A 20,481-nucleotide genomic window follows, 5' to 3' on the forward strand; every position below is an offset into this window, starting at 1 on the left:
CTCTACAATTTTGTAACTTGGTCTATTTAATGTTATAATCACTAATAATATTTCATGTATTTGTAATTAATTTTTATTCATATTACTTAAAGTATAGTGGGTGGTAGGTTTATCTCTGATAACTAAGCTTAACCTTTGCTCCTGATACTACCCTAATATAGACGTCTGCCCTTTGATCCGGGTAGATATTCTTAATTTGTATTTCTAATAGAAATTATGTATTTGATCTTTGATCCGGATGCGACCCCCATTAGACATTTGGTCTTTAACCCATTTTTATCTGTTAGAACTCATATAAAACCACCACCACCCTGTTATAATTCAATTCCGTTTTTACCATCGTACGTTGCGGTTACCCTGTAAACGTATTTTTGTCGAATATACATTTTAATTAAGTACATTGAGTGTCTCTGTGAGTGCCCATCACTGATTTCCCTTTTTGACGACGACAAGTCCCAAGAAGGTCCCATAACAAAAAATTGGTGTCAGAAGTGGGATTGGGAACATTTAATTGGAAGATTAGAAGCATTCGATTGGGAGCATTGGAAGATTGAAACCATCGGGATCAACATTCCAAAGAAAACGCAGGATTCTTTCGCGGTAAGCAGAGATTTATTTTTCTTGCTGTTTTTTGTGCTACTTGTTATTGCTTGTTATAATCATGCCTGAAACTCCAACAACTCCAGCAACTCCAGTCCATAATTTCTCTGATATAAGGTCTTTAATACCTGATTCATTTTCGGGAGATCGACGAGATTTTTATGAGTTTCTTCAAAACTGTGAGAACGCTTATAAGTTGTGTGAAGGTACACAAAAAAGTTTAATGCTTGTTTATATTGTGTCAAAACTAAAGGGATCAGCTAGAGCTCAAATTCAGGAAAAAGAATTTACTAATTGGGATGACTTAAAAAATGTTTTAACCGAAGCTTTTTCTGATAATAGAGACTTAACTCAGTTGCTTGAAGATTTAAATAATATTAGACAAAACAGAACGGAATCAGTACATTCATTTCACACTAGGTTAGACCAGATTCGAACTCGTGTTTTAAATGCAATTTCTCTTAAACATAGAGGTGATATAAATTTACAAGGTAGATTAGATTCAATTCGCGAGATGGCTTTACAACGATTCATTCTTCATTCATCAGACGAAATTTCTACAGCTCTTCGTCGTAGTAAACCATCTACATTAGCATCTGCACTTTCGGAAGCTTTATTAGAAGAAAAACATTTGCAAGTTCGAAAAATTAACAATTTTAACTCTGTAAAAATTTGTAACTTCTGCAAAAAACCTGGTCATTTACTTAAAGATTGTCGAACGAGAAAAAAAGGCAACGATAATAACATGAATTTCAGTAATCAAAACGCATCCAGCGCGAGCAATCAAAATTCAAATCAAAATAAAACATGTAATTATTGCAAAAAATCTGGACATTTAATTCACGAATGTCGAAAACGCGAATATAACAATAACAAAAAACGACAAAATCAAACTACAACTTCCCAAGCCGATGTACATTTAAACTCCCTTACAGTCCCAGGTAACTGCCGTACCTGTGGACTCACTCTAAATCTTAAATCGGCAAGAAGTCAAAACAAAAATTTAAATGTTTGTAAATGCATAAATAATAATAATCATCATGAGTCTGAAAATAATCGAGTCGAGAACACCAATAATCAAAAACTAAAAATAGAAAACGTCTTCTTATCTCATAATGATAGTGCCTGTTATTTATCGGTTAATCACCAGAATTTGGATTTCAAATTTCTTGTAGACACAGGGGCAAGTGTAAGTCTAATTAAAGTGGATAAATTACGAAAACTAAAAGGTGTTTTTTATAATCCTCAAGATAAAGTTTCGCTGAACGGTTTGAGTGCAAACGGTTTAGTTGACACAGTCGGTAGCGTATCTTTAGATTTAAATTTCTTTAATCACAAGATAACGATTAAATTTTACATTGTTAAAGACAATACGAATATTCCATTCGACGGTTTAATTGGCAACGATTTTCTACTAACTCAACAAAAAGCCGAAATCAATTACGAAAAATCCGAATTAAAAGTTAAAGATCTGCCATTTCCTTTAAAACTCAGTTTTAATTCAAATGTTGTCAACGATAACTGCTATTATCTTCCACCTCGTTCTGAGACAATAGTTGAAGCTAACATTCTAAATAAAAATATTTCAGAAGGTCTAACTCCTGAAATCAAAATTCTTGATGATGTCTATCTTGCTAAGGCAATTCTGAAAGTTAATGAAAACGGAAAAGCATTAACCACAATCCTTAATTCTTCTAATAAAATAATCAAAATCGAGAAAATCGACTTAGTATTAGAGGAATTCGACAGTCATGCATGTTTCACGATAAACAAAGACTCTGTAAACAAAAGCCAAAATTTAAAAAATAGATCGGATCTATTACAAACCAATTTACGATTGGAACATTTAAATCCAGAAGAGAAATTTACACTCATGGATCTCTGTAAATCATATGACGATATCTTTTATCTTCCGGGTGATAATTTAACACATACGGAAACGGTTCAACACGAAATAATAACAACAAATGTAAAACCGATTTCATCCAAAATCTATCGTTATCCAAAAGTTCACGAAATCGAAGTTGAAAATCAGATAAATCAAATGCTAAAAGACAATATAATCAGACCATCAAAGAGTCCATACAACAGCCCACTTTGGGTTGTGCCTAAAACTAGAACAGACACTTCAGGTAAACGTAAATGGCGCATTGTAACAGATTATCGTCAACTTAATAATTTCACAGTAGGCGATTCCTTTCCAATTCCAAATATAGACCATATTTTGGATCAGTTGGGACATAGTAAATATTTCACTACTCTGGACTTAGCAATGGGATTTAATCAAATATTAGTAAGACCTGAAGACGTCAATAAAACAGCTTTTTCAACACCTAATGGGCATTACGAATATCTTCGCATGCCTTTCGGACTAAAAAATGCACCTACAACTTTTAGGGCCGATTGCAGAAACGCTGATTAAACAACGGACTATAAAATCCTGGATTAAATTTAGTCCTGAACTATATTTTGATCCTATTGCAGAAACGTGGTTTATAGATGAGATTACGTAATCCAGGATGAAACGTTTTTGATTGTGAACAAACCACATTTGTGACATGTAACTTCACGGATTAATCCAAATAATGGGTACTGCAGGTTAGAAAATAAAAAATTACCCACATTTGAAATTATTTCCTATGTAAATATTGCAATGCTGGTTATAAAATGTCGTTTTAACTGGATATGTACCAACTGTGACACTACTGTAAGTAGAAGATTTATCTTGCTTGGAGATCTCCGCAAGACTAAGGGGTTATGGGGGTTACTAAGAACTATTGAATTATTGTAAAAATAGCGATATTCCTAACATTTCTCCTAACAAGACTTTCAAATCATAGAAATTAGTTTTTATTTGTAAAATTATTCATAATTTACTGTCCCAAAGTTACAACCTGTACATTATTTTACAATAACGTTATTCTCCAGTTTATCATTTTAAAAGGCTCTGAATTGAGATGTTCAAAATACTAAATTGCACTTTCTTACTTCTATTATGGAAAAAACCATTTTAGAGAGTTTTTCTATACAGGGTGTCCCAGAACTCGCGCCCCATAGAGCAAAAGAGGGTGCCGACAGCAATACAGATGATAAATTTCAAAACAAAAATTGACTAAGTATAATAGTATTCGAGAACTGATAAAAATTAACCAACCAATCCCGAAAGCTTATTCGAGAAATGGAGTAAATGGCCATCCCAATTTCCTAGGCAACGAGAGTCTAATATTTAACTGACCAATGGATGGTAGTGTGTGTCCATAGTTACCAATTTTCAAATTCTGTTCAGCTTCGGGATTGGCTACAGTTTTTTTGTCTTATCTCGGTTATTTTTTGAGTTAAAAAATTATAGTTTCAAAATTTTGGTTCAGATTTGTTGCCTCCATAAGCCCTTTCTCTCTGGGGCGCGAGTTCTGGGACACCCTGTATATCAAACGCTATAAAAACTAATTAAAACGGTGAGGAAATAACAAAGTTACGATAAAAGAAAAAAGTTAGAAACATATTTCTTCGATTGCAATTAGTTATGAATTGTAGCATGTCGTATTAAAATTGTATCCAGACTATTACAGAGAATTTATGCCTAGAATTTGATGTAATTAGTTAATTTTTCGATTTTTTACCTTGTAAAGGGTTTCCAGCGTAGGGTCTTGTATAATACGTTTATCAAAACTTTGGTCAAGAAGTCGTCTAGAGATCTTTTCTCTTTCAAAAGCTATTAAAACGAACGAAATCGGTTAAAAAATAACGAAGCTACTGAATTAAGTTAATGAATGGGGCAGGTATGTACGTATAAATTTTTGATTTTTAAACAAAATGCTTAAATTCATTTGAATTCGAAATGAACATTTTTTTGGTCAGTCGTTTTCACCCTACATTTTTGCTTAGATTCAAAAAATTGTAAAATATGAGCCCACATCTACTTGATTTGGGTGAGCTAGCTCATAAGCTGTTGTGGTCCACCTTTGTCTGATTCCTGAAAACGCATAATACGCGCACATCCAAAAATCATGTTTAGTTGAACATCCAGAGCTATAATAAAAAAATGCCTGTCACCTTTTCCATTAATTAAGACTGTTTTGCCATTATTTCAACATCCACAAGTCGCAAAACCACATAACCTCAAAGATTGTACTTAGAAGTGTCAATTTAGTTCGTCCTATAATCCATCAAACTTGTGGGATTATATTTAGTCTCAGACAATATTGTTTAATCCAAGATTAAGTCGTTTGTGCAATCCATATTTCGTTTAGTCCTTGCTATAGTTCAGAACTAAATTTTAGTCACGGACTACATTTAATCCCAAACAAAAAATATGATTCTGCAATCGAATTTGACGTTTAATCGTAGATTAAAGCTTTAGTCTTGAACTAAAAATTTAATCCGCGTTTCTGCAATCGGGCCTTAGTAGATTAATGAAATCAGTATTAACTGGTCTTGAAGGAAGTCAATGCTTCACATATTTAGACGACATCATAATATATGCCTCTTCATTACAGGAACATAACGACAAATTGCAAAACGTTTTCGAACGGTTAAGAACAAACAATTTAAAATTACAACCCGACAAATGCGAATTTTTACATAAGGAAATCTCATATTTGGGTCATGTTATTACTGATAATGGCGTAAAACCAAATCCTGAAAAGATTCGTGCAATTGTCGACTATCCTACACCTGTCGATCAAAAATCGATTAAACAATTTCTCGGTTTAATGGGATATTATAGAAAATTTGTTAAAGACTTTTCGTCTATTGCAAAACCATTAACAACTTTGTTAAAAAAGGGTGTAAAATTTGTTTGGAATACAGAACAAGAAAACGCTTTCCAGCATTTCAAAAATGCCTTAATAAATGAACCAATTTTGCAATATCCTGATTACACGAAACCTTTTATTTTAACTACGGACGCTTCAAATTACGCGATAGGCGCTGTTTTATCACAAGGTGAGCTAGGTAAAGACTTACCAATCTCATTCGCGTCTCGTACACTCAATAAGGCTGAAACTAACTACAGTACAACAGAAAAAGAATTACTTGCGATTGTTTGGGCTACAAAACACTTTCGACCATACCTCTATGGCCAAAAATTTGTAATCATCACTGATCATCGACCATTAACTTGGTTATTCAATTGTAAAGATCCGTCTTCGCGACTCATACGTTGGCGCTTAAAATTAGAGGAATACGACTACGAAATTCATTACAAACCGGGTCGTATAAATTCAAATGCTGACGCTCTTTCAAGAAACCCCATAATGATGATAAACAACGAATCATATGATGATTTTATTCGTTTTCATTATCAAAATCAAGATTTAATCGAAATCAATCACATTCGCGAAAAACCATTTTCCAAATTTCCAAACGCTTTCTTCATTTCAAAAGACCTTAATCAAAATAACAAATATTTTAATTCAATCTCTGAACGTTATGATTTAAACTTAATTCCTCACGAAATCGACAGTTATGATACAATAACTTTGAAGAATGATCAGACGCAACAAACTACATTTTTAATGATATCACATCTTAACCACTTTGACGTACCATCCTATAAAGATGTCTTTTATAGTTTGCTCAATTTGAGAAAGAAAATTCGGGAAGCTAACTTAAGAAAAATTTTCATTGAAAATCCACGATTACTAAATAAGAAATTTAAAATAGATTTAATACACGAAATGATTCATTATATTTTCAATCAGACTGATGTTGAAGTTTCCATAACTGACCGTTGCAAATTAGAGCCAAAAGACGAAGAAGAAATTAACAACATTTTGAAAGAAAATCATTGTACTGCCATCGCAGGACATCGGGGATTTTTCAAAACGTATCAGATAATCAAAGAAATATACAAATGGAAAAACATGAAAAAGGACATACGAAAATTTATAAAAAGTTGTAAAGATTGTCAGTTAAACAAAACAAATCGTCACCCTCTTAAAGCACCGATGGAAATAACTTCCACCGCAACTCAACCATTTGAAAAATTATTTCTCGATATCGTAGGTCCATTACCTATCACCGAAAGTAATAATCGATTCATCCTAACTCTTCAAGACGATTTAACAAAATTTTCATACGCATATCCAATTCCAAATCATGAAGCTCAGCAGATTGCTGAAAAATTATGCGAATTCATCATGATTTTCGGCATACCTAAATCGATTGTAACCGATAACTCCACTGATTTTACCTCTAATTTGATTAAAGAAGTTAATAAACTTTTCAAGATCCGTCACATTACTACTTCACCATATCATCCACAAAGCAATGGAGCTCTAGAACGTTCACATTCCACACTTAAAGATTACCTCAAACACTTTATTAACAAAACACAAACCGATTGGGATAAGTTTGTATCAAGTGCCATGTTTTCGTATAACACATCAATTCACACAACAACTAAATTTACTCCATTTGAGCTAGTTTTCGGAAATAAAGCTATTTTACCACAAACAGTAACTTCTTCACCAGAATTCAGATATAGTTATGATGACTACCATCAACAATTAAAACTCCGACTAAACAAAACATTCGAAATTGCCCGCGAAAATTCAGGAAAAAGCAAAGAAAAATCCAAAATTAGATATGACAGAAATTCGCACGACTATAATTTTAAGAAAGATGATTTGGTACTTATCCAAGATAGAGCAAATAAGCCAGGATATAGTAAAAAACTATCACCGACTTATAAAGGTCCCTATAAAATAGAAAAAATTAATCCAAACCAAACAGTCGTCGTAATTATTAAGAAACAACGGAAAACATATCACAAAAATCTATTGAAACCATTTGTTTCAGATTAGGAACAAAACAACCAGTACTAATATGCTCAAATATCTCATCATCATTATCCTTTTTAACCATTTTCCAATATCTATTTTTTGTCTTAATTCCCATAAAGTCACGCAGCTTCCTAAAAATGCCGGAATATATTACCAAAACTTGGGACATGTCAAAACATATAACAGCTTTCTATCGTTATTGTCTTATACAAATCTCACATTTTCACATGAAAAGCTTACTTTAATTGAAAAAGTTTATGTTGATAGTCTAGATTTATGCGACCGGTGCGAAAACCATAATGGACAAAGGATTACATGTAGAAAATCTTTAGCCTTTTTAAAAATTCAAATTTCCCAGGTTTACAAGAAATTCGAAACTATTTTGCATTTAACTGACCACACACTTAAAGTCACACGTAAGCGTCGAGGTCTCATTGACGGTATATCTACCGGTATGAAATGGCTGTTTGGCACACCAGACGCAAATGATGCAAAATTCTATTCAGAATCCATTACGGCTTTACAAGACAAGCATCGCGAAACAATAAATTTAATGCGACAACAGGTTCATGTTTTGACTTCTGCCATAGTAAATTATAACAGCTCTGTTCAGTCTCTTAAATCAAATGAAAATAAGCTCAATGATAACATTAATAAATTCAACTCGTTTAGTAAATCAGTATCGGAAAATATTAACAATATCGTATCAGCTCAAGCTGTTCTTAATCATCTAACTTTATTGGAAGAACTAATTGTCGAGCTAAATGAAGAATGCGACACAATAATATCTTCAATATTATTTGCAAAGCAAAATATTCTACATCCATTCATTGTCACTCCGACCGATTTTAAGAATGAACTAAGTAACATCAAACTTAAATCGAATACTCAACTTCCAATTCCTCTAGATCAAGAATTTAAAATTCACAATTATTTTGCATTAAGTAAAATTTCAGTAATTTATGATAATGATGTTCTAATTTATGTTATCAGAATTCCTTTAATAGATAACATTAGATACTTTTTATATAAATTAATTCCTCTCCCTTCACCATCAAATCATTCGACTGTCTATTCCTATATCAATCCTAGTTTTTCCTTCCTAATGATGAGCATTACAAGGACGCACTACGGACAGTTGGAAGATCTCTCTGTATGCTTGGAACTGCTGAATTCCGAATATCTTTGTCCAAGACCTGTCATACGTCTAACGTCACAACAACCAATCTGCGAAGTGAAACTTAGAGTTGAAGATGTCCAGTCCATACCTGAAGATTGTATGACAAGAACCATCAAAGCAAACATCGAAGTTTGGCATCAATTATCCAGTAATCAATGGTTATATGCTATGAGCCATGCAACACCAGCTACGATCTCATGCGACTCTGATTTCGAAAACGCCATCGAAATTACGTTCAAAGATGTTGGAATTTTGGAATTGGCACCTCACTGTCACTGCTACACGATGACTACAAACTTGGTTGCTTCATCCAATATTTCCCACAACTTCACGAACTACATTCCACATGTCGACATCAATTCCGACGATTGCTGTGTAGAAAATCAGAAGATTTTGGTAGCTTCGCAAATGGATCCTATTCACATCGACAGCAATAATTTGGACGAACTTCGGCATGCGAACCTCAAACTTCAAAAGTTCGACGACGTCCTGGAAACCGAGATGAACAACTCCTTTGGCAATCATCATTATTTCAACTTTTTCGGATTCTCGATCGCAGTGGTTTTCGTTCTCGTTGTCATATTCTCTATCTGCTGCTGCATATCGAGATACTGCTGCGATTGCACCTGGATTCCTTGTGTCGGACGGTTTCTCCCAAAGAAATGTTCTGGAAAACTTCTGTCCAACTTTTGGGTACCTCGAAATAGACGTGACTCCATTGCACTGTCTGTCCACACTGGAGAACGTTTCGAAACAACTACAAGTCCAGCGGTTCCAATGGAAGAAAACAATGAACAAACTCCTGTTATTAGTAATCCTTATAATTTGCGATCAAGAAATAGTAGTTTATCTAAATTGTAAATTTTGTAGGTATATCAAAACTCTTAGGGAGGAAGAGTGTTATAATCACTAATAATATTTCATGTATTTGTAATTAATTTTTATTCATATTACTTAAAGTATAGTGGGTGGTAGGTTTATCTCTGATAACTAAGCTTAACCTTTGCTCCTGATACTACCCTAATATAGACGTCTGCCCTTTGATCCGGGTAGATATTCTTAATTTGTATTTCTAATAGAAATTATGTATTTGATCTTTGATCCGGATGCGACCCCCATTAGACATTTGGTCTTTAACCCATTTTTATCTGTTAGAACTCATATAAAACCACCACCACCCTGTTATAATTCAATTCCGTTTTTACCATCGTACGTTGCGGTTACCCTGTAAACGTATTTTTGTCGAATATACATTTTAATTAAGTACATTGAGTGTCTCTGTGAGTGCCCATCACTGATTTCCCTTTTTGACGACGACAAGTCCCAAGAAGGTCCCATAACATTAATAAAGAAGCTAAAGTTAGCTACTTCCCAAAATTTCATCACTTTGCGCTTCGAATTACCAAAATTACAGGCCTTGATTTTCATTCACCTAAAAATTAAAAAATTCTAAAAATTCTATCTGTAGATCTAAAATTTTGTAACTTGGCAGAGTTAATAAACTAAAGCTAAAGTAAGCTACCACCGAAAATTTCATTACTTTTGCGCTTAAATTACCGAAAGTACATATCTTGAAAACATCATCTTCAAAATCAAAAATTTCTAAAATCTCTTTTGCTCTACAATTTTGTAACTTGGGTGAGTTAATAAAGAAGCTACAGGAAGGATTCTTCCAAAATTTCACTATTTTTGCATTCAAATTACCAAAGTTACAGAGCTTGATAAGACGAATTACAAATTTTTTATTGTTCTTCAATATAAAAAATTTCTAAAATGTGTATCTTTTGCTCTATAATTTTTGAACTTGGCCAAGTTAATAAAAAAGCTAAAGTTAGGTACCACTCTAAATTTCATTATTTGGCGCTTGAATTACCAAAGAAAACAGAAAATATTGCAAATTTTTATTTATGTTCAAAATCAAAAATTTTTGCACTATAATTTTGTAACTTGGGTCAATTAATGAGGTAGCTAACTTTCTCCCAAAATTTCATTAGTTTGCGCCTCGAATTACCGAAGTTACACGGCTTGAAAGCAAATATGTACTGCAAATTTTTATTCATGTTCAAAATTAAAAAATTTCAAAATCTGTATCTTTTGCTCTATAGTTTTGGAACTTGGCACAATTAATAAATACGCCAAAGTTAGCTACCTCTCGAAATTTCATTACTGTGGCGCGCGAGTTACCGAAGTTACACATCTTGTTAGCAAATGTCGCAAATTTTTATTCACGTTCAAAACCAAAAATTTCTAAAATCTGTATCTTTTGCCCTATAATTTTGTAACTTGACCCAGTTAATAAAAAGCTAAAGTCAGCTACTTTCCAAAATTTTATTACTTTGGTGCGCGAATTACCGAAATTACACATCTTGATATCAAATATTGCCAATTTTTATTCATGTTCAAAATAAAAAATTTCTAAAATCTGAATCTCTTAGTCTAAAATTGTATAACTTGGCCCAGTTAATAAAGAAGCTAAAGTTAGCTACCCTATTGAAATTTTCCCGTTGATCGTCCACGGAACAATTTGCATAATAGCCACAGTTTTAGGCGTTTTTATCAGATTAAAGGCGCAGCTAAAGCGTAACGAAACCGCAACATTGCAATCATGCAGAAAAATCGCACGCACTGCATTTTCATTCAACACCGGACTTTCTGTAGAATCAAACACTTATCACAACCTCCAAATACCATTTTCTGGTCAGCGAACCTGTTAAATCGGTTTTCTTCTTTGTTCGCCGTCCCACTCGAACTGTAGTTTTTACCATGAAAATTCCTGATTAAAATAAGCCGTGGAGAAATTTTATTCCATGGTCTATAAAAGCACGTTACATCACCGTACAAAGCTGAGCATTTCGCAAAAGGATCAGCGACCGTTGGAAGGCGCCTACAACCGGCGAGTTATTGTTGACTTTAGTCGTGGAAATGTCGTTACAAGAACACGACCTGTCAAGGTTGGAAACGAGGAAATTGAACTTTCGGGAGTTCGATTAGAAAGCAGAGGAAGTACTGCGATGTATGACGCGTAATTATGGTTTTTATATTCACATTTAATTAAGCAATTGGTGTGCACCCAGTGGAGAAGAACAGGGAAATTACACACAATTAAGATCGAGATGTCACTATCCGGACACCAAAAATTTACATCCTACGTCTCCGCCTCTCCATCCGACAACCTACGCCCTAATCATACAATTAAAACGGTTTTCATGTGTTAATCTTGGAAAATATGGATTCGATATCTGTTTTTGATAAATGCGAAGGATAAAGTGATTCATACATTTTTAATTAATGGAGCTCGATGGTAAAGTCTTGTTCGGTAATTGAAATTAAATAACCTGAAGCGTCTTGGGAACGTAGGAGGTGAATCTTAACATGGTAAATAAATTCAAGAATGGATGTTGGCGAGGTCCATGTATGGATTATTTATGATTGATCTGGGAATGGATCGATAATTTGTAAGCGAGCGTGGAAAAATGTGATTGTTATCTAACGGAAATGAGGTGGAAAAATTGATCATTAAAAAACGATTTTTTTATACTTGACTGAAATTCTTGAAATAGTTAATTTTTGGATCCATTGGGTGCTACTTTGTTTTGTATTTGATCGATTATTAGTTATAGTAAGTTAGAAAATTATAGCGCAAAAGAAACAAATTTTTGAAATTTTTGATTTTGAAGATGAATAAAAATTTGCAATATTTGCTATCAACACCTGTAACTTTGGTAATGAAATTTCGGGAGGTAGCTAATTTTAGTTTCTTTATTAACTAGGTCAAGTTACAAAATTGTAGAGCAAATGATACAGATTTTAGGAAATTTTGATTTTGAACATGAATAAAAGTTTGCAATATTTGATATCAAGATCTGTAACTTCGATAATACAAGTACCAAAGTAATGAAATTTTGGGAGGTAGCTGACTTTAGCTTCTTTATTGACTGAACCAAGTTACAAAATTTTAGACCAAAAGATACAGAGTTTAGAAATTTTTGATTTTGAACATGAAAAAAAAATTGCAATATTTGTTATCAAGATGTAACTGCGGTAATTCGAGCGCCAAAGTAATAAAATTTCAGGATGTAGCTAACTTTAGCTTTTTTATTAGCTGCACCAAGTTACAAAATTATAGAGCCAAAGATACAAAGTTTGGAAATTTTTAATTTTGAACATGAACAAAAATTTGCAGTATTTTCTATTAAGACCTGTAGATTTCGTAATTCGAGCGTCAAAGTAAAGAAATTTTAGAAGGTAGCTAACTTTAGCTTCTTTATTAATTGGAGCAAGTTACAAAATTTTAGACCAAAAAATGCAGAGTTTAAAAAATTTTTATTTTGAATATGATTAATTTGCATTATTTTTTATCAAGACCTGTAACTTTAATAATTCGACCGTTAAAATAGTGAAATTTTGTGAGAATACTAACTCTAGCTTCTTTATTACCTGGGCCAAATTTCAAATTTCAAATTATAGAGCAAAAGAGACAAAGTCTAGAAATTGTCTGTAGCAGTTTTTCCACATGTAGCAGAAATCGTCATTTAGCTTCAAATATAAGCAATTCTTCGACGAGTTTTGCACATTTCTTCATAATTACACTTCAATAGTTTCAATGACTTTTCTCTTCTTCAGTAGAAATTTTCTCCACAATTTGTTGACTACTGTTATTTTTTCTAAAGAGTTTTGCTGACACAAAAAATCGTTTTAAATTTTACAATTGGGTTCATTTTTTGTCATTTCTATCCAATAAACAAAATCGACTGAAAACGTTACGCAGCAAGTCCAGAGCTCGACTTCTTTTGTTATCAGCATCCAATAAGCAACAGTTTTGAACATTTGGTCAATCAGTGAATAGTTACGACGGAGTTGGTTGTTTGTGAGCGTTTTTTGTTATAAAAACTACCTTAATCAAGACACTGCCAGCCAATGAAATAATTCTTTTTTGGGTTTTAATTCCGGTTCGATCACATTCTGCATTTTATTATGAAGAATAGGCGGATCTTGTCCGTTTAAAAATTCTAGTTAATTCTGTTATAATCTGTCAATTCGGGAGATTACTAACTCTAGCTTCTTTATTATCTGGGTCAAATTTCGAAATGATACAGCAAAGGAGACCAATTCTAGAATTTTTTTAGCACCAACAAAAAGAATCTGTTTAATCTGATCTAATGATCTTAACTTGACTTTGAGTTAAACCAAACATCTTATTTACACATTTTTCCTGTCACAACGCTCTTATTTTATAATAAATTTTTGCCCCACTTATCGTTGTGCAACTAGAATCACATTTTTATGATTATGATCATTAGATTAACTCGTCCAAGTTTTTACAGTCGCAGCAAATGAACGACAAACAAGTCAAGAATGCGTCCTACATCCCTTCACCAGTTTTTCCCGCTCGTAACTGTAATATTTTCCTCGTTAATTAGAAAATAAAACTGTAGAAAAGGCTTGGTTTATTAAAAATGTCCATATTTACCCAGTTTAATATTCCCAGCATTGTAAACCCCACAATACCGTCTGGTTCTAACAAAGAGAACAATCGCTTTCATTTTCAATATTTGAAAGTTGAAAAAGTTTTCTCGACACGTATTCATTGAGCTGTTTGTTCCAGGAGATTGGTCAAAACCTACCAACCGAAGAAAAAGGACGAAGAGGATTACCAGTAAGTCACTCGAGTTTGCAACCGGAAGACTCGCATCCAATTATTTTTTAACTACTTCGAAGGAATTCTTGTGCTGAAAGGTCAACATTCACGACCTCCGCGGTTGCGGCGTTGGATTTTTCACATGAGTTTCCTTTCGCTTTTAATCATTTCCATAAATGCATTGGGAATTATTTAATCGCGATAATGAATCGAAGAGAAAGTGGACACAAAAAGATTTGATTGGATGCAGTTGCATAATAGTGACATCTAAAAAGACGTTTTTTACAGATTCACGTCGTGTAGAGCTTTCAAAATACTTATGAACGAAATCAACGACCTCGCCGGACAACACGAAGTGGTCGCGGAAAACCTACAAGCCAACGTTATAAAAGAACTCAACGCTTTAGTCAAAGACGTTCGGGAAGAACGAAAAGTGAGTAAACAATTGTTTTGATAAGATTACGTCCAAGGACGCCACACCAGAGGCTTTAGAATTTCAATTATGTTGGTAGCGCTGTTTTCAAATTGGGTTTTCACACTTGGGGAATGTGATGAGTGATTTTTAATGAGGAAATGTTGGTACCAACCGGAAATTTGTGGTAATTCCGAACAAAATATCACCAATTTATGCTTGATTTCCTGGAAAAATCAAAATCAGGGGAAATCACTAGGAAATCAGGGGAAATCACAAAGACATAAAATTTCTAATTTCTTACATTTTTTTAAATCTGCATTAAAATATGTTTTTGAGAGTGTAAAAAAATGTTGTTTGACATTTTGCATTTGACGTTTCTCTTTATTAAATTAATTGAAATAAAAAAACTCGACTTGACTCAATTTGGCTGAGTTTGTTTTATAACTACGATGTGGCGATTTTGTAAACTTACCATTTTTTATTTGCGTATAACGATTTATAATACTGTCACACAATTTTCTATTAAATAAAAACATAAGTTTGATACGCAGCTGAGTATATGAACACTCTGTATCTGTAAAAATATTTTTAAGTTATGAACGTTTCTAATTAGCAAAATTTTTCAAGACTATACAGGATGATGATTAAAAGGCGTCCATGAGTGGAAGTATAATGTCGTTTTCTGTTAAACCATTTCAGAAATGGAAACAAAATTTATCTAAACCAATTCTTTGTTACAATACGGATTTTTTTCAAAGGAAAAAATTGGCAATGCTGCTCAACTGTTTCTAATAAAATTTTATATTAGGCAGTTTTCGTTACTAAACAACTAATTTTAAAAGCTTTACAATGTTGCAACATTGAAAAATTTTCTACAAAGCCCAAAAATGGTACTTTAAAAGTTCAAGAAACTTGAATATTATTAACTGTAAAAAAATGCTATAAATTATTATATTATAGAGCAAAAAATACAGATTTTAGAAATTTTTTATTATAAAACATGAATAAAATTTTGCAATATTTGGTGTCAAGATGTGTAACTTTGGTAATTCGAGCGCTAAAAGAATGAAATTTTGGAAGCTAGCTAACTTTAGCTCTTTTATTAACTGGACCAAGTTTCATAATTGTAGAGCAAAAAATACACATTTTAGAAATTTTTGATTTTGAACATGCATAAAAATTTAAAATATTTGTAATCACGATGTGAAACTTCGGTAATTTAAGCGTGAAAATAATGAAATTTTGGGGGGTAGCTAACTTTAGCTTCTTTGCTAACTGGGCCAAGTTACCAAATTGTGGAGCAAAAGATACAAATTTGAGGAATTTTTGATTTTGAACATGAATAAAAATTTGCGATATTTGCTAACAAGACCGGTAACTTCGGTAATTCGAGCCCGAAAATAATGAAATTTTGGGAGATAGTTAACTTTAGCATCTTTATTAACAGGAAGTTACAAAATTATATAGCAAAAGATGCAAATTTTAGGATTCTTTTATTTTGAGCATGAATAAAAATTTGCAATATTTGTTATCAGGATGTATCAACTTCAGTAATTCGAAATTGTTATAAATTTTTTAAAGAAGAAAGCTTCTATCTTAGTTAAAAATGCAAATACAGTCGAACTTCTACAACTCTAAATTCCATAACTCGAAAATTTCTATAAATTGAATTAAATTTTGCCAACATGCGATCTGTAAACTTCTATAACTCGAACATTTTCTCAGAATTAGAAGAATATCCTAAAAAATTAGATAAAAATCAGATCTTTAACCAAAATTTCAGAAAATTATAAAAATTGCAACTCGAAACGATGTAGATTTTGGAGATTTACATTTACAAGTGAAAAATGCGTTTGAAATATTGAAATTTTTTTTACTACTATGCAAAATGACTTTTATAATTCTTTAAAAAACAATTTTATAAAAAAAATTGTCGGAACAAACATTTGCGCTAAAATTTATTAACGGATTATGCACTTCTATAAAATTTTTATTTTTTCTTTAACTCAAATTTCTTTAACTCGAACCAATTGTGATTTCCCTTCAAGCTCAAGTTATGGAAGTTCGACTGTATTAATAATAATTAATTATAATGAGTTAAAAATTCTCAGTCTCTATTGAATAAAAACACTAGTTTTCAAGGTTTTATATGATGAAAAGCGTTGAATATAGAAGAGTTTTTTAAGGAGAATTCGAAACTGAAAACAGAAAAAAATTATCACGTCTGGTTTTTTACTTATACTGGGTGTCTCTCTTAAAAGCTCATATTTCCGTTTATTTTTGGAGAAAAATTTTGAATTTTAGCACAATCATAGAAAGCCATATGGTGCATATTTTAAGACCACCACGCTTTCTGTAAGTTGCAAACTCAGCCTACTGCGATTTTTTGAATAGAGGGATTTTTCAATATTTTGCTTCGCGTCAGAGATATGTTTATATAAGTTTTTACAGATTTTAGCCAAAAATTCAAATTTTAAATTTAAAAAATATCGCATCTTGCGAATCATTTTACCCACAAATGAATTCTTTCTTACGCATATACAAAAAAATCCTGTGAAAACTCCAGACGTGATAAAATTATGCTCAATGGATATTTGAGATCACATTATTATTATAATTAAATGTCGGGATAAAATAAGAAAAAACTTAAATTTGTAAACTAGTGTTATTGGAAATTTTTAAGAAATCGGGGATAATCGAATGGGGTCTTTGGTAATTCATATTTGATTCGTCCTGATTTCCTTGTGATTTCCTATGATTTTCCTAATAATTTCGCAAACATTTTCAATGAAATCGGGGGAAATAATTAGGAGATCAGGAGAAATCACTAGAAAATCAGAGGAAATCAGGGGAAATCATCGCAATACTTCTGATAAGATTACGTCCAAGGACGCCACGCCAGAGGCTTTAAAATTTCAATTATGTTGGCAGCTCCGATTTCAAATTGTGTTTTCACACTTGGAAAACCGGAAATGTGGTAATTCCGAACAAAATATCACCAATTTCTGCTTGATTTCCTGGAAAAACACTAACTAAAACTACAACTTTTGTTCTTTTTCCAGAAACAGCTCCAAGAAGGCAACCGCCTGCACCAGTCGCTCCAAACCCAACTAGAAAACCTCCAGCGCTCGAAGAAGGCATACGACAAGGCATTTCGAGATAACGAGAAGGCATTAGAAAACTTCCAAAAAGCCGACGCCGACTTGCACTTATCCAGAGCCGAGGTTTGTTGTTTCCGCGCGTGAGCCCCCCTAAATTGTGTCTTTCAGGTTGAGAAACAACGTGCGAATTTAGCTTATAAAACTCAAGTTTGTGATACTGCGAAGAATGAATACGCGATGCAATTACAAAGGACTAATGAACTCCAACGGCAACACTTTAGATCTGGATTACCTGAAGTTTTCCGGCAGTTGCAAGAGTTGGATGAGAAGAGGATTAAGAATATTAAGAATTTTATACGTAGTTCTGTAGATATCGAACGGAATGTGTTTCCTATTATTAATAAATGTTTAGATGGGATTTTGAAAGCCGCCGACATTATTAATGAAAAAGAGGTGAGTTGGATGATGGGACGTTCTTTTGCTGATTTGTGCTTCCAGGACACTATGCTCGTTATAGAGAGGTATAAATCGGGTTTTGTACCTCCTGAAGATATTCCGTTTGAAGATTTATCGAAAGGTTGTAGTGATTCGGGTAGTGCTAATAACATTAACAATATTCAAATTAGTGGCAAATTGAAAGATGGTGGTTACACAGTGAAAGGGACAATGTCAGGGAAAGCGATGAAGAAACGCGCCGGGATTTTCCACATTTTCGGGAGCAGAGGGGTACGTCTCTTTTAATTATCCCAGCGAGCATGTTTAGTGTGTTCATAGTTTACTGTCGCAAAGTATTTATTTACGTTTTGGTGTAAACACGGCATTGAGCGCCCACGCCGCCAATTACCGCAGTTTCCCGTATTGAAAATGAAAAATCAAATCAACGAACTAAATCGGAATTTTAATTTATGGAAATTATCTTGGGAATCCGGCTTTTGTTACTGTTCCATTTCCCGTCGCTGTGTCAGTGTAACATAGAAAGTAATCGCTCCAATCATTTTTCTAGATGAAAGTTTAGTGTGATTGAGGAAACTTTTTATTATGTTAGCAGAAATGTCGCCGTAAAATGATCTATTTTAGCCCACACGCTACATTTCGTGCTTCTCACGAATTCGCGGTGTCATCATTAAAACGGAATTTCCTAAATATAGTCGCATTTTCGGCGGTTTTTGCCGATGGCTCCAAGCAGTCGTGTTTATTCAGCGCTTTTTGTACCAAACAAGTTTTTTAGCGGAGACGGCTTTGGAATTCGAAATCTGTTGGTAGCACTGCTTTGTCAGTTTGATGTTACACAACCCCTTGGAGTGCGAATTCTGTTGGCAGGACTGCTTTGACAGTTTGAGGTGGCTTGATTCCCGCAACTGTAAATCTAGAGCGCGAAATTTAATTTGGACGCAAATTTTTCGTGAGCCAACGTAATAAGGGAAAAAGACTCAAGAATGTCAAGAGAATCCAAGAAAGTTTGAAATTTAATCTAATAAGAACCTAAGTGCGAAAAATTAATAGTCACCGAACGTCAAAAAACGGAGCTGCCAACATGAAAAAAACCACAAGGTCGCTCGTTTCTTAAGTGTGTCAACGCTTATCAATCTGCATATAAAAACTCACCCTATGCAGTTATCTGCATTATCTACAGCTATCAGATTTACTGTTATAATCTCGGCGTATTTATTGATTAAAACCGTTACCTGAACTTTTATTGCCGCAAATAATAAATACAATAATCATATTGCAAAATTGTATGTTTTTGTCCAGTGAGCATGAAATTCCGTTCAATTATATGCCATTTTTTGAGCATCAGTAAAAAAGAGTGTTTTCTTTTAGTTGCGTAACAGAACAGGGTGATTCTTTTAAATACACTGACGGTTAAAAGTCTTGCACTCTTTACATTTTTGTATTCCATTTTAGAGAAAACTAAAAGGATTTGAAAAAATAAATATTTTAAAATCTTAATTAAATCTCTTAATTAAATCTCTAAATCTTTGTTAGTTTTTAAGTTATGACGATGAAATTTATGGAGGCCACTATTTCGAGAGTGTTCATTAACTGCACCAAAGCACAAAATTTCAGAACAAGAAATAGAGATTTTAGAATTTTTTTATTTTAGAACGAACAAAAAATTTTCAACGTTTTTTAATAAAATTCGGATCTTTGTTAATTTTTATGTTATGACGATGAAATTTATAGAGGTTTCTACTTCTAAAGTGTTTATTAACTGCACCAAAGCGCAAAATTTTAGAACAAGAAATAGAGATTTTAGAATTTTTCATTTCAGAACGAACCAAAAATGTTTAACTTTGTTTTTGATAAAATGCGTATCTTTGTTAATTTTCAAGTTATGACGATAAAATTTATGGTGGTTTCTACTTCTAAAGTGTTCATTAACTGTACTAAAGTATAAAATTTTAGAACAAGTAATAGAGATTTTAGAATTTTTCATTTCAGATCGAACCAAAAATTGTTAACTTTTTTTTAATAAAATGCGTATCTTTGTTAATTTTTAAGTTATGACGATGAAATTTATGGAGGCCACTACTTCGAGAGTGTTCATTAACTGCACCAAACTACAAAATTTCAGAACAAGAAATAGAGATTTTAGAATTTTTTTATTTTAAAACGAACCAATAAAGTTTAAAGTGCAGTTATGCCCATATTTAAATTTTGATATTTATTAAATTTTTATAAGGTGGTGCAAGATTTTTGAACGTGAGTGTATTAATCAAAGGCGGCGTTGAAATTTTTTGGTCTTTTCTTACACCAGACGA

The 20,481-nt window shown here is 32.9% G+C and overlaps 2 protein-coding genes across 8 annotated transcripts in view; both read left to right on the top strand.

The window, feature by feature from the left end:
- The window catches only part of Cip4 (formin-binding protein 1-like Cip4), a 39,337-nt gene that overhangs the window by 15,271 nt on the left and 3,585 nt on the right, over positions 1-20,481 (top strand). For all 7 annotated transcript variants that reach the window (XM_088034402.1, XM_088034404.1, XM_088034407.1 and 4 more), the window contains exons 3-7: positions 14,171-14,221; positions 14,492-14,636; positions 17,681-17,842; positions 17,888-18,172; positions 18,218-18,445. In XM_088034402.1, coding sequence (XP_087890528.1) covers positions 14,171-14,221; positions 14,492-14,636; positions 17,681-17,842; positions 17,888-18,172; positions 18,218-18,445 — 871 coding nt within the window. The remainder of the gene's footprint in view (positions 1-14,170; positions 14,222-14,491; positions 14,637-17,680; positions 17,843-17,887; positions 18,173-18,217; positions 18,446-20,481) is intronic.
- On the top strand, positions 366-9,831 carry LOC148175877 (uncharacterized). The gene is made up of 2 exons (XM_088034165.1): positions 366-600; positions 7,402-9,831. Exon 2 carries the CDS (start codon positions 7,429-7,431, stop codon positions 9,424-9,426), a length of 1,998 nt encoding a protein of 665 aa, XP_087890291.1. The 5' UTR covers positions 366-600; positions 7,402-7,428; the 3' UTR covers positions 9,427-9,831.

This window comes from Gnatocerus cornutus, chromosome 4 (assembly GCF_029298725.1).
Source record: "Gnatocerus cornutus isolate USDA-ARS CGAHR chromosome 4, icGnaCorn1.1, whole genome shotgun sequence".
Classification (NCBI taxonomy): domain Eukaryota; kingdom Metazoa; phylum Arthropoda; class Insecta; order Coleoptera; family Tenebrionidae; genus Gnatocerus; species Gnatocerus cornutus.

What these genes read in the sequence shown, in the direction of transcription:
- LOC148175877 (XM_088034165.1), top strand. Translation starts at nt 7,429, where the DNA reads ATGCTCAAATATCTCATCATCATTATCCTTTTTAACCATTTTCCAATA.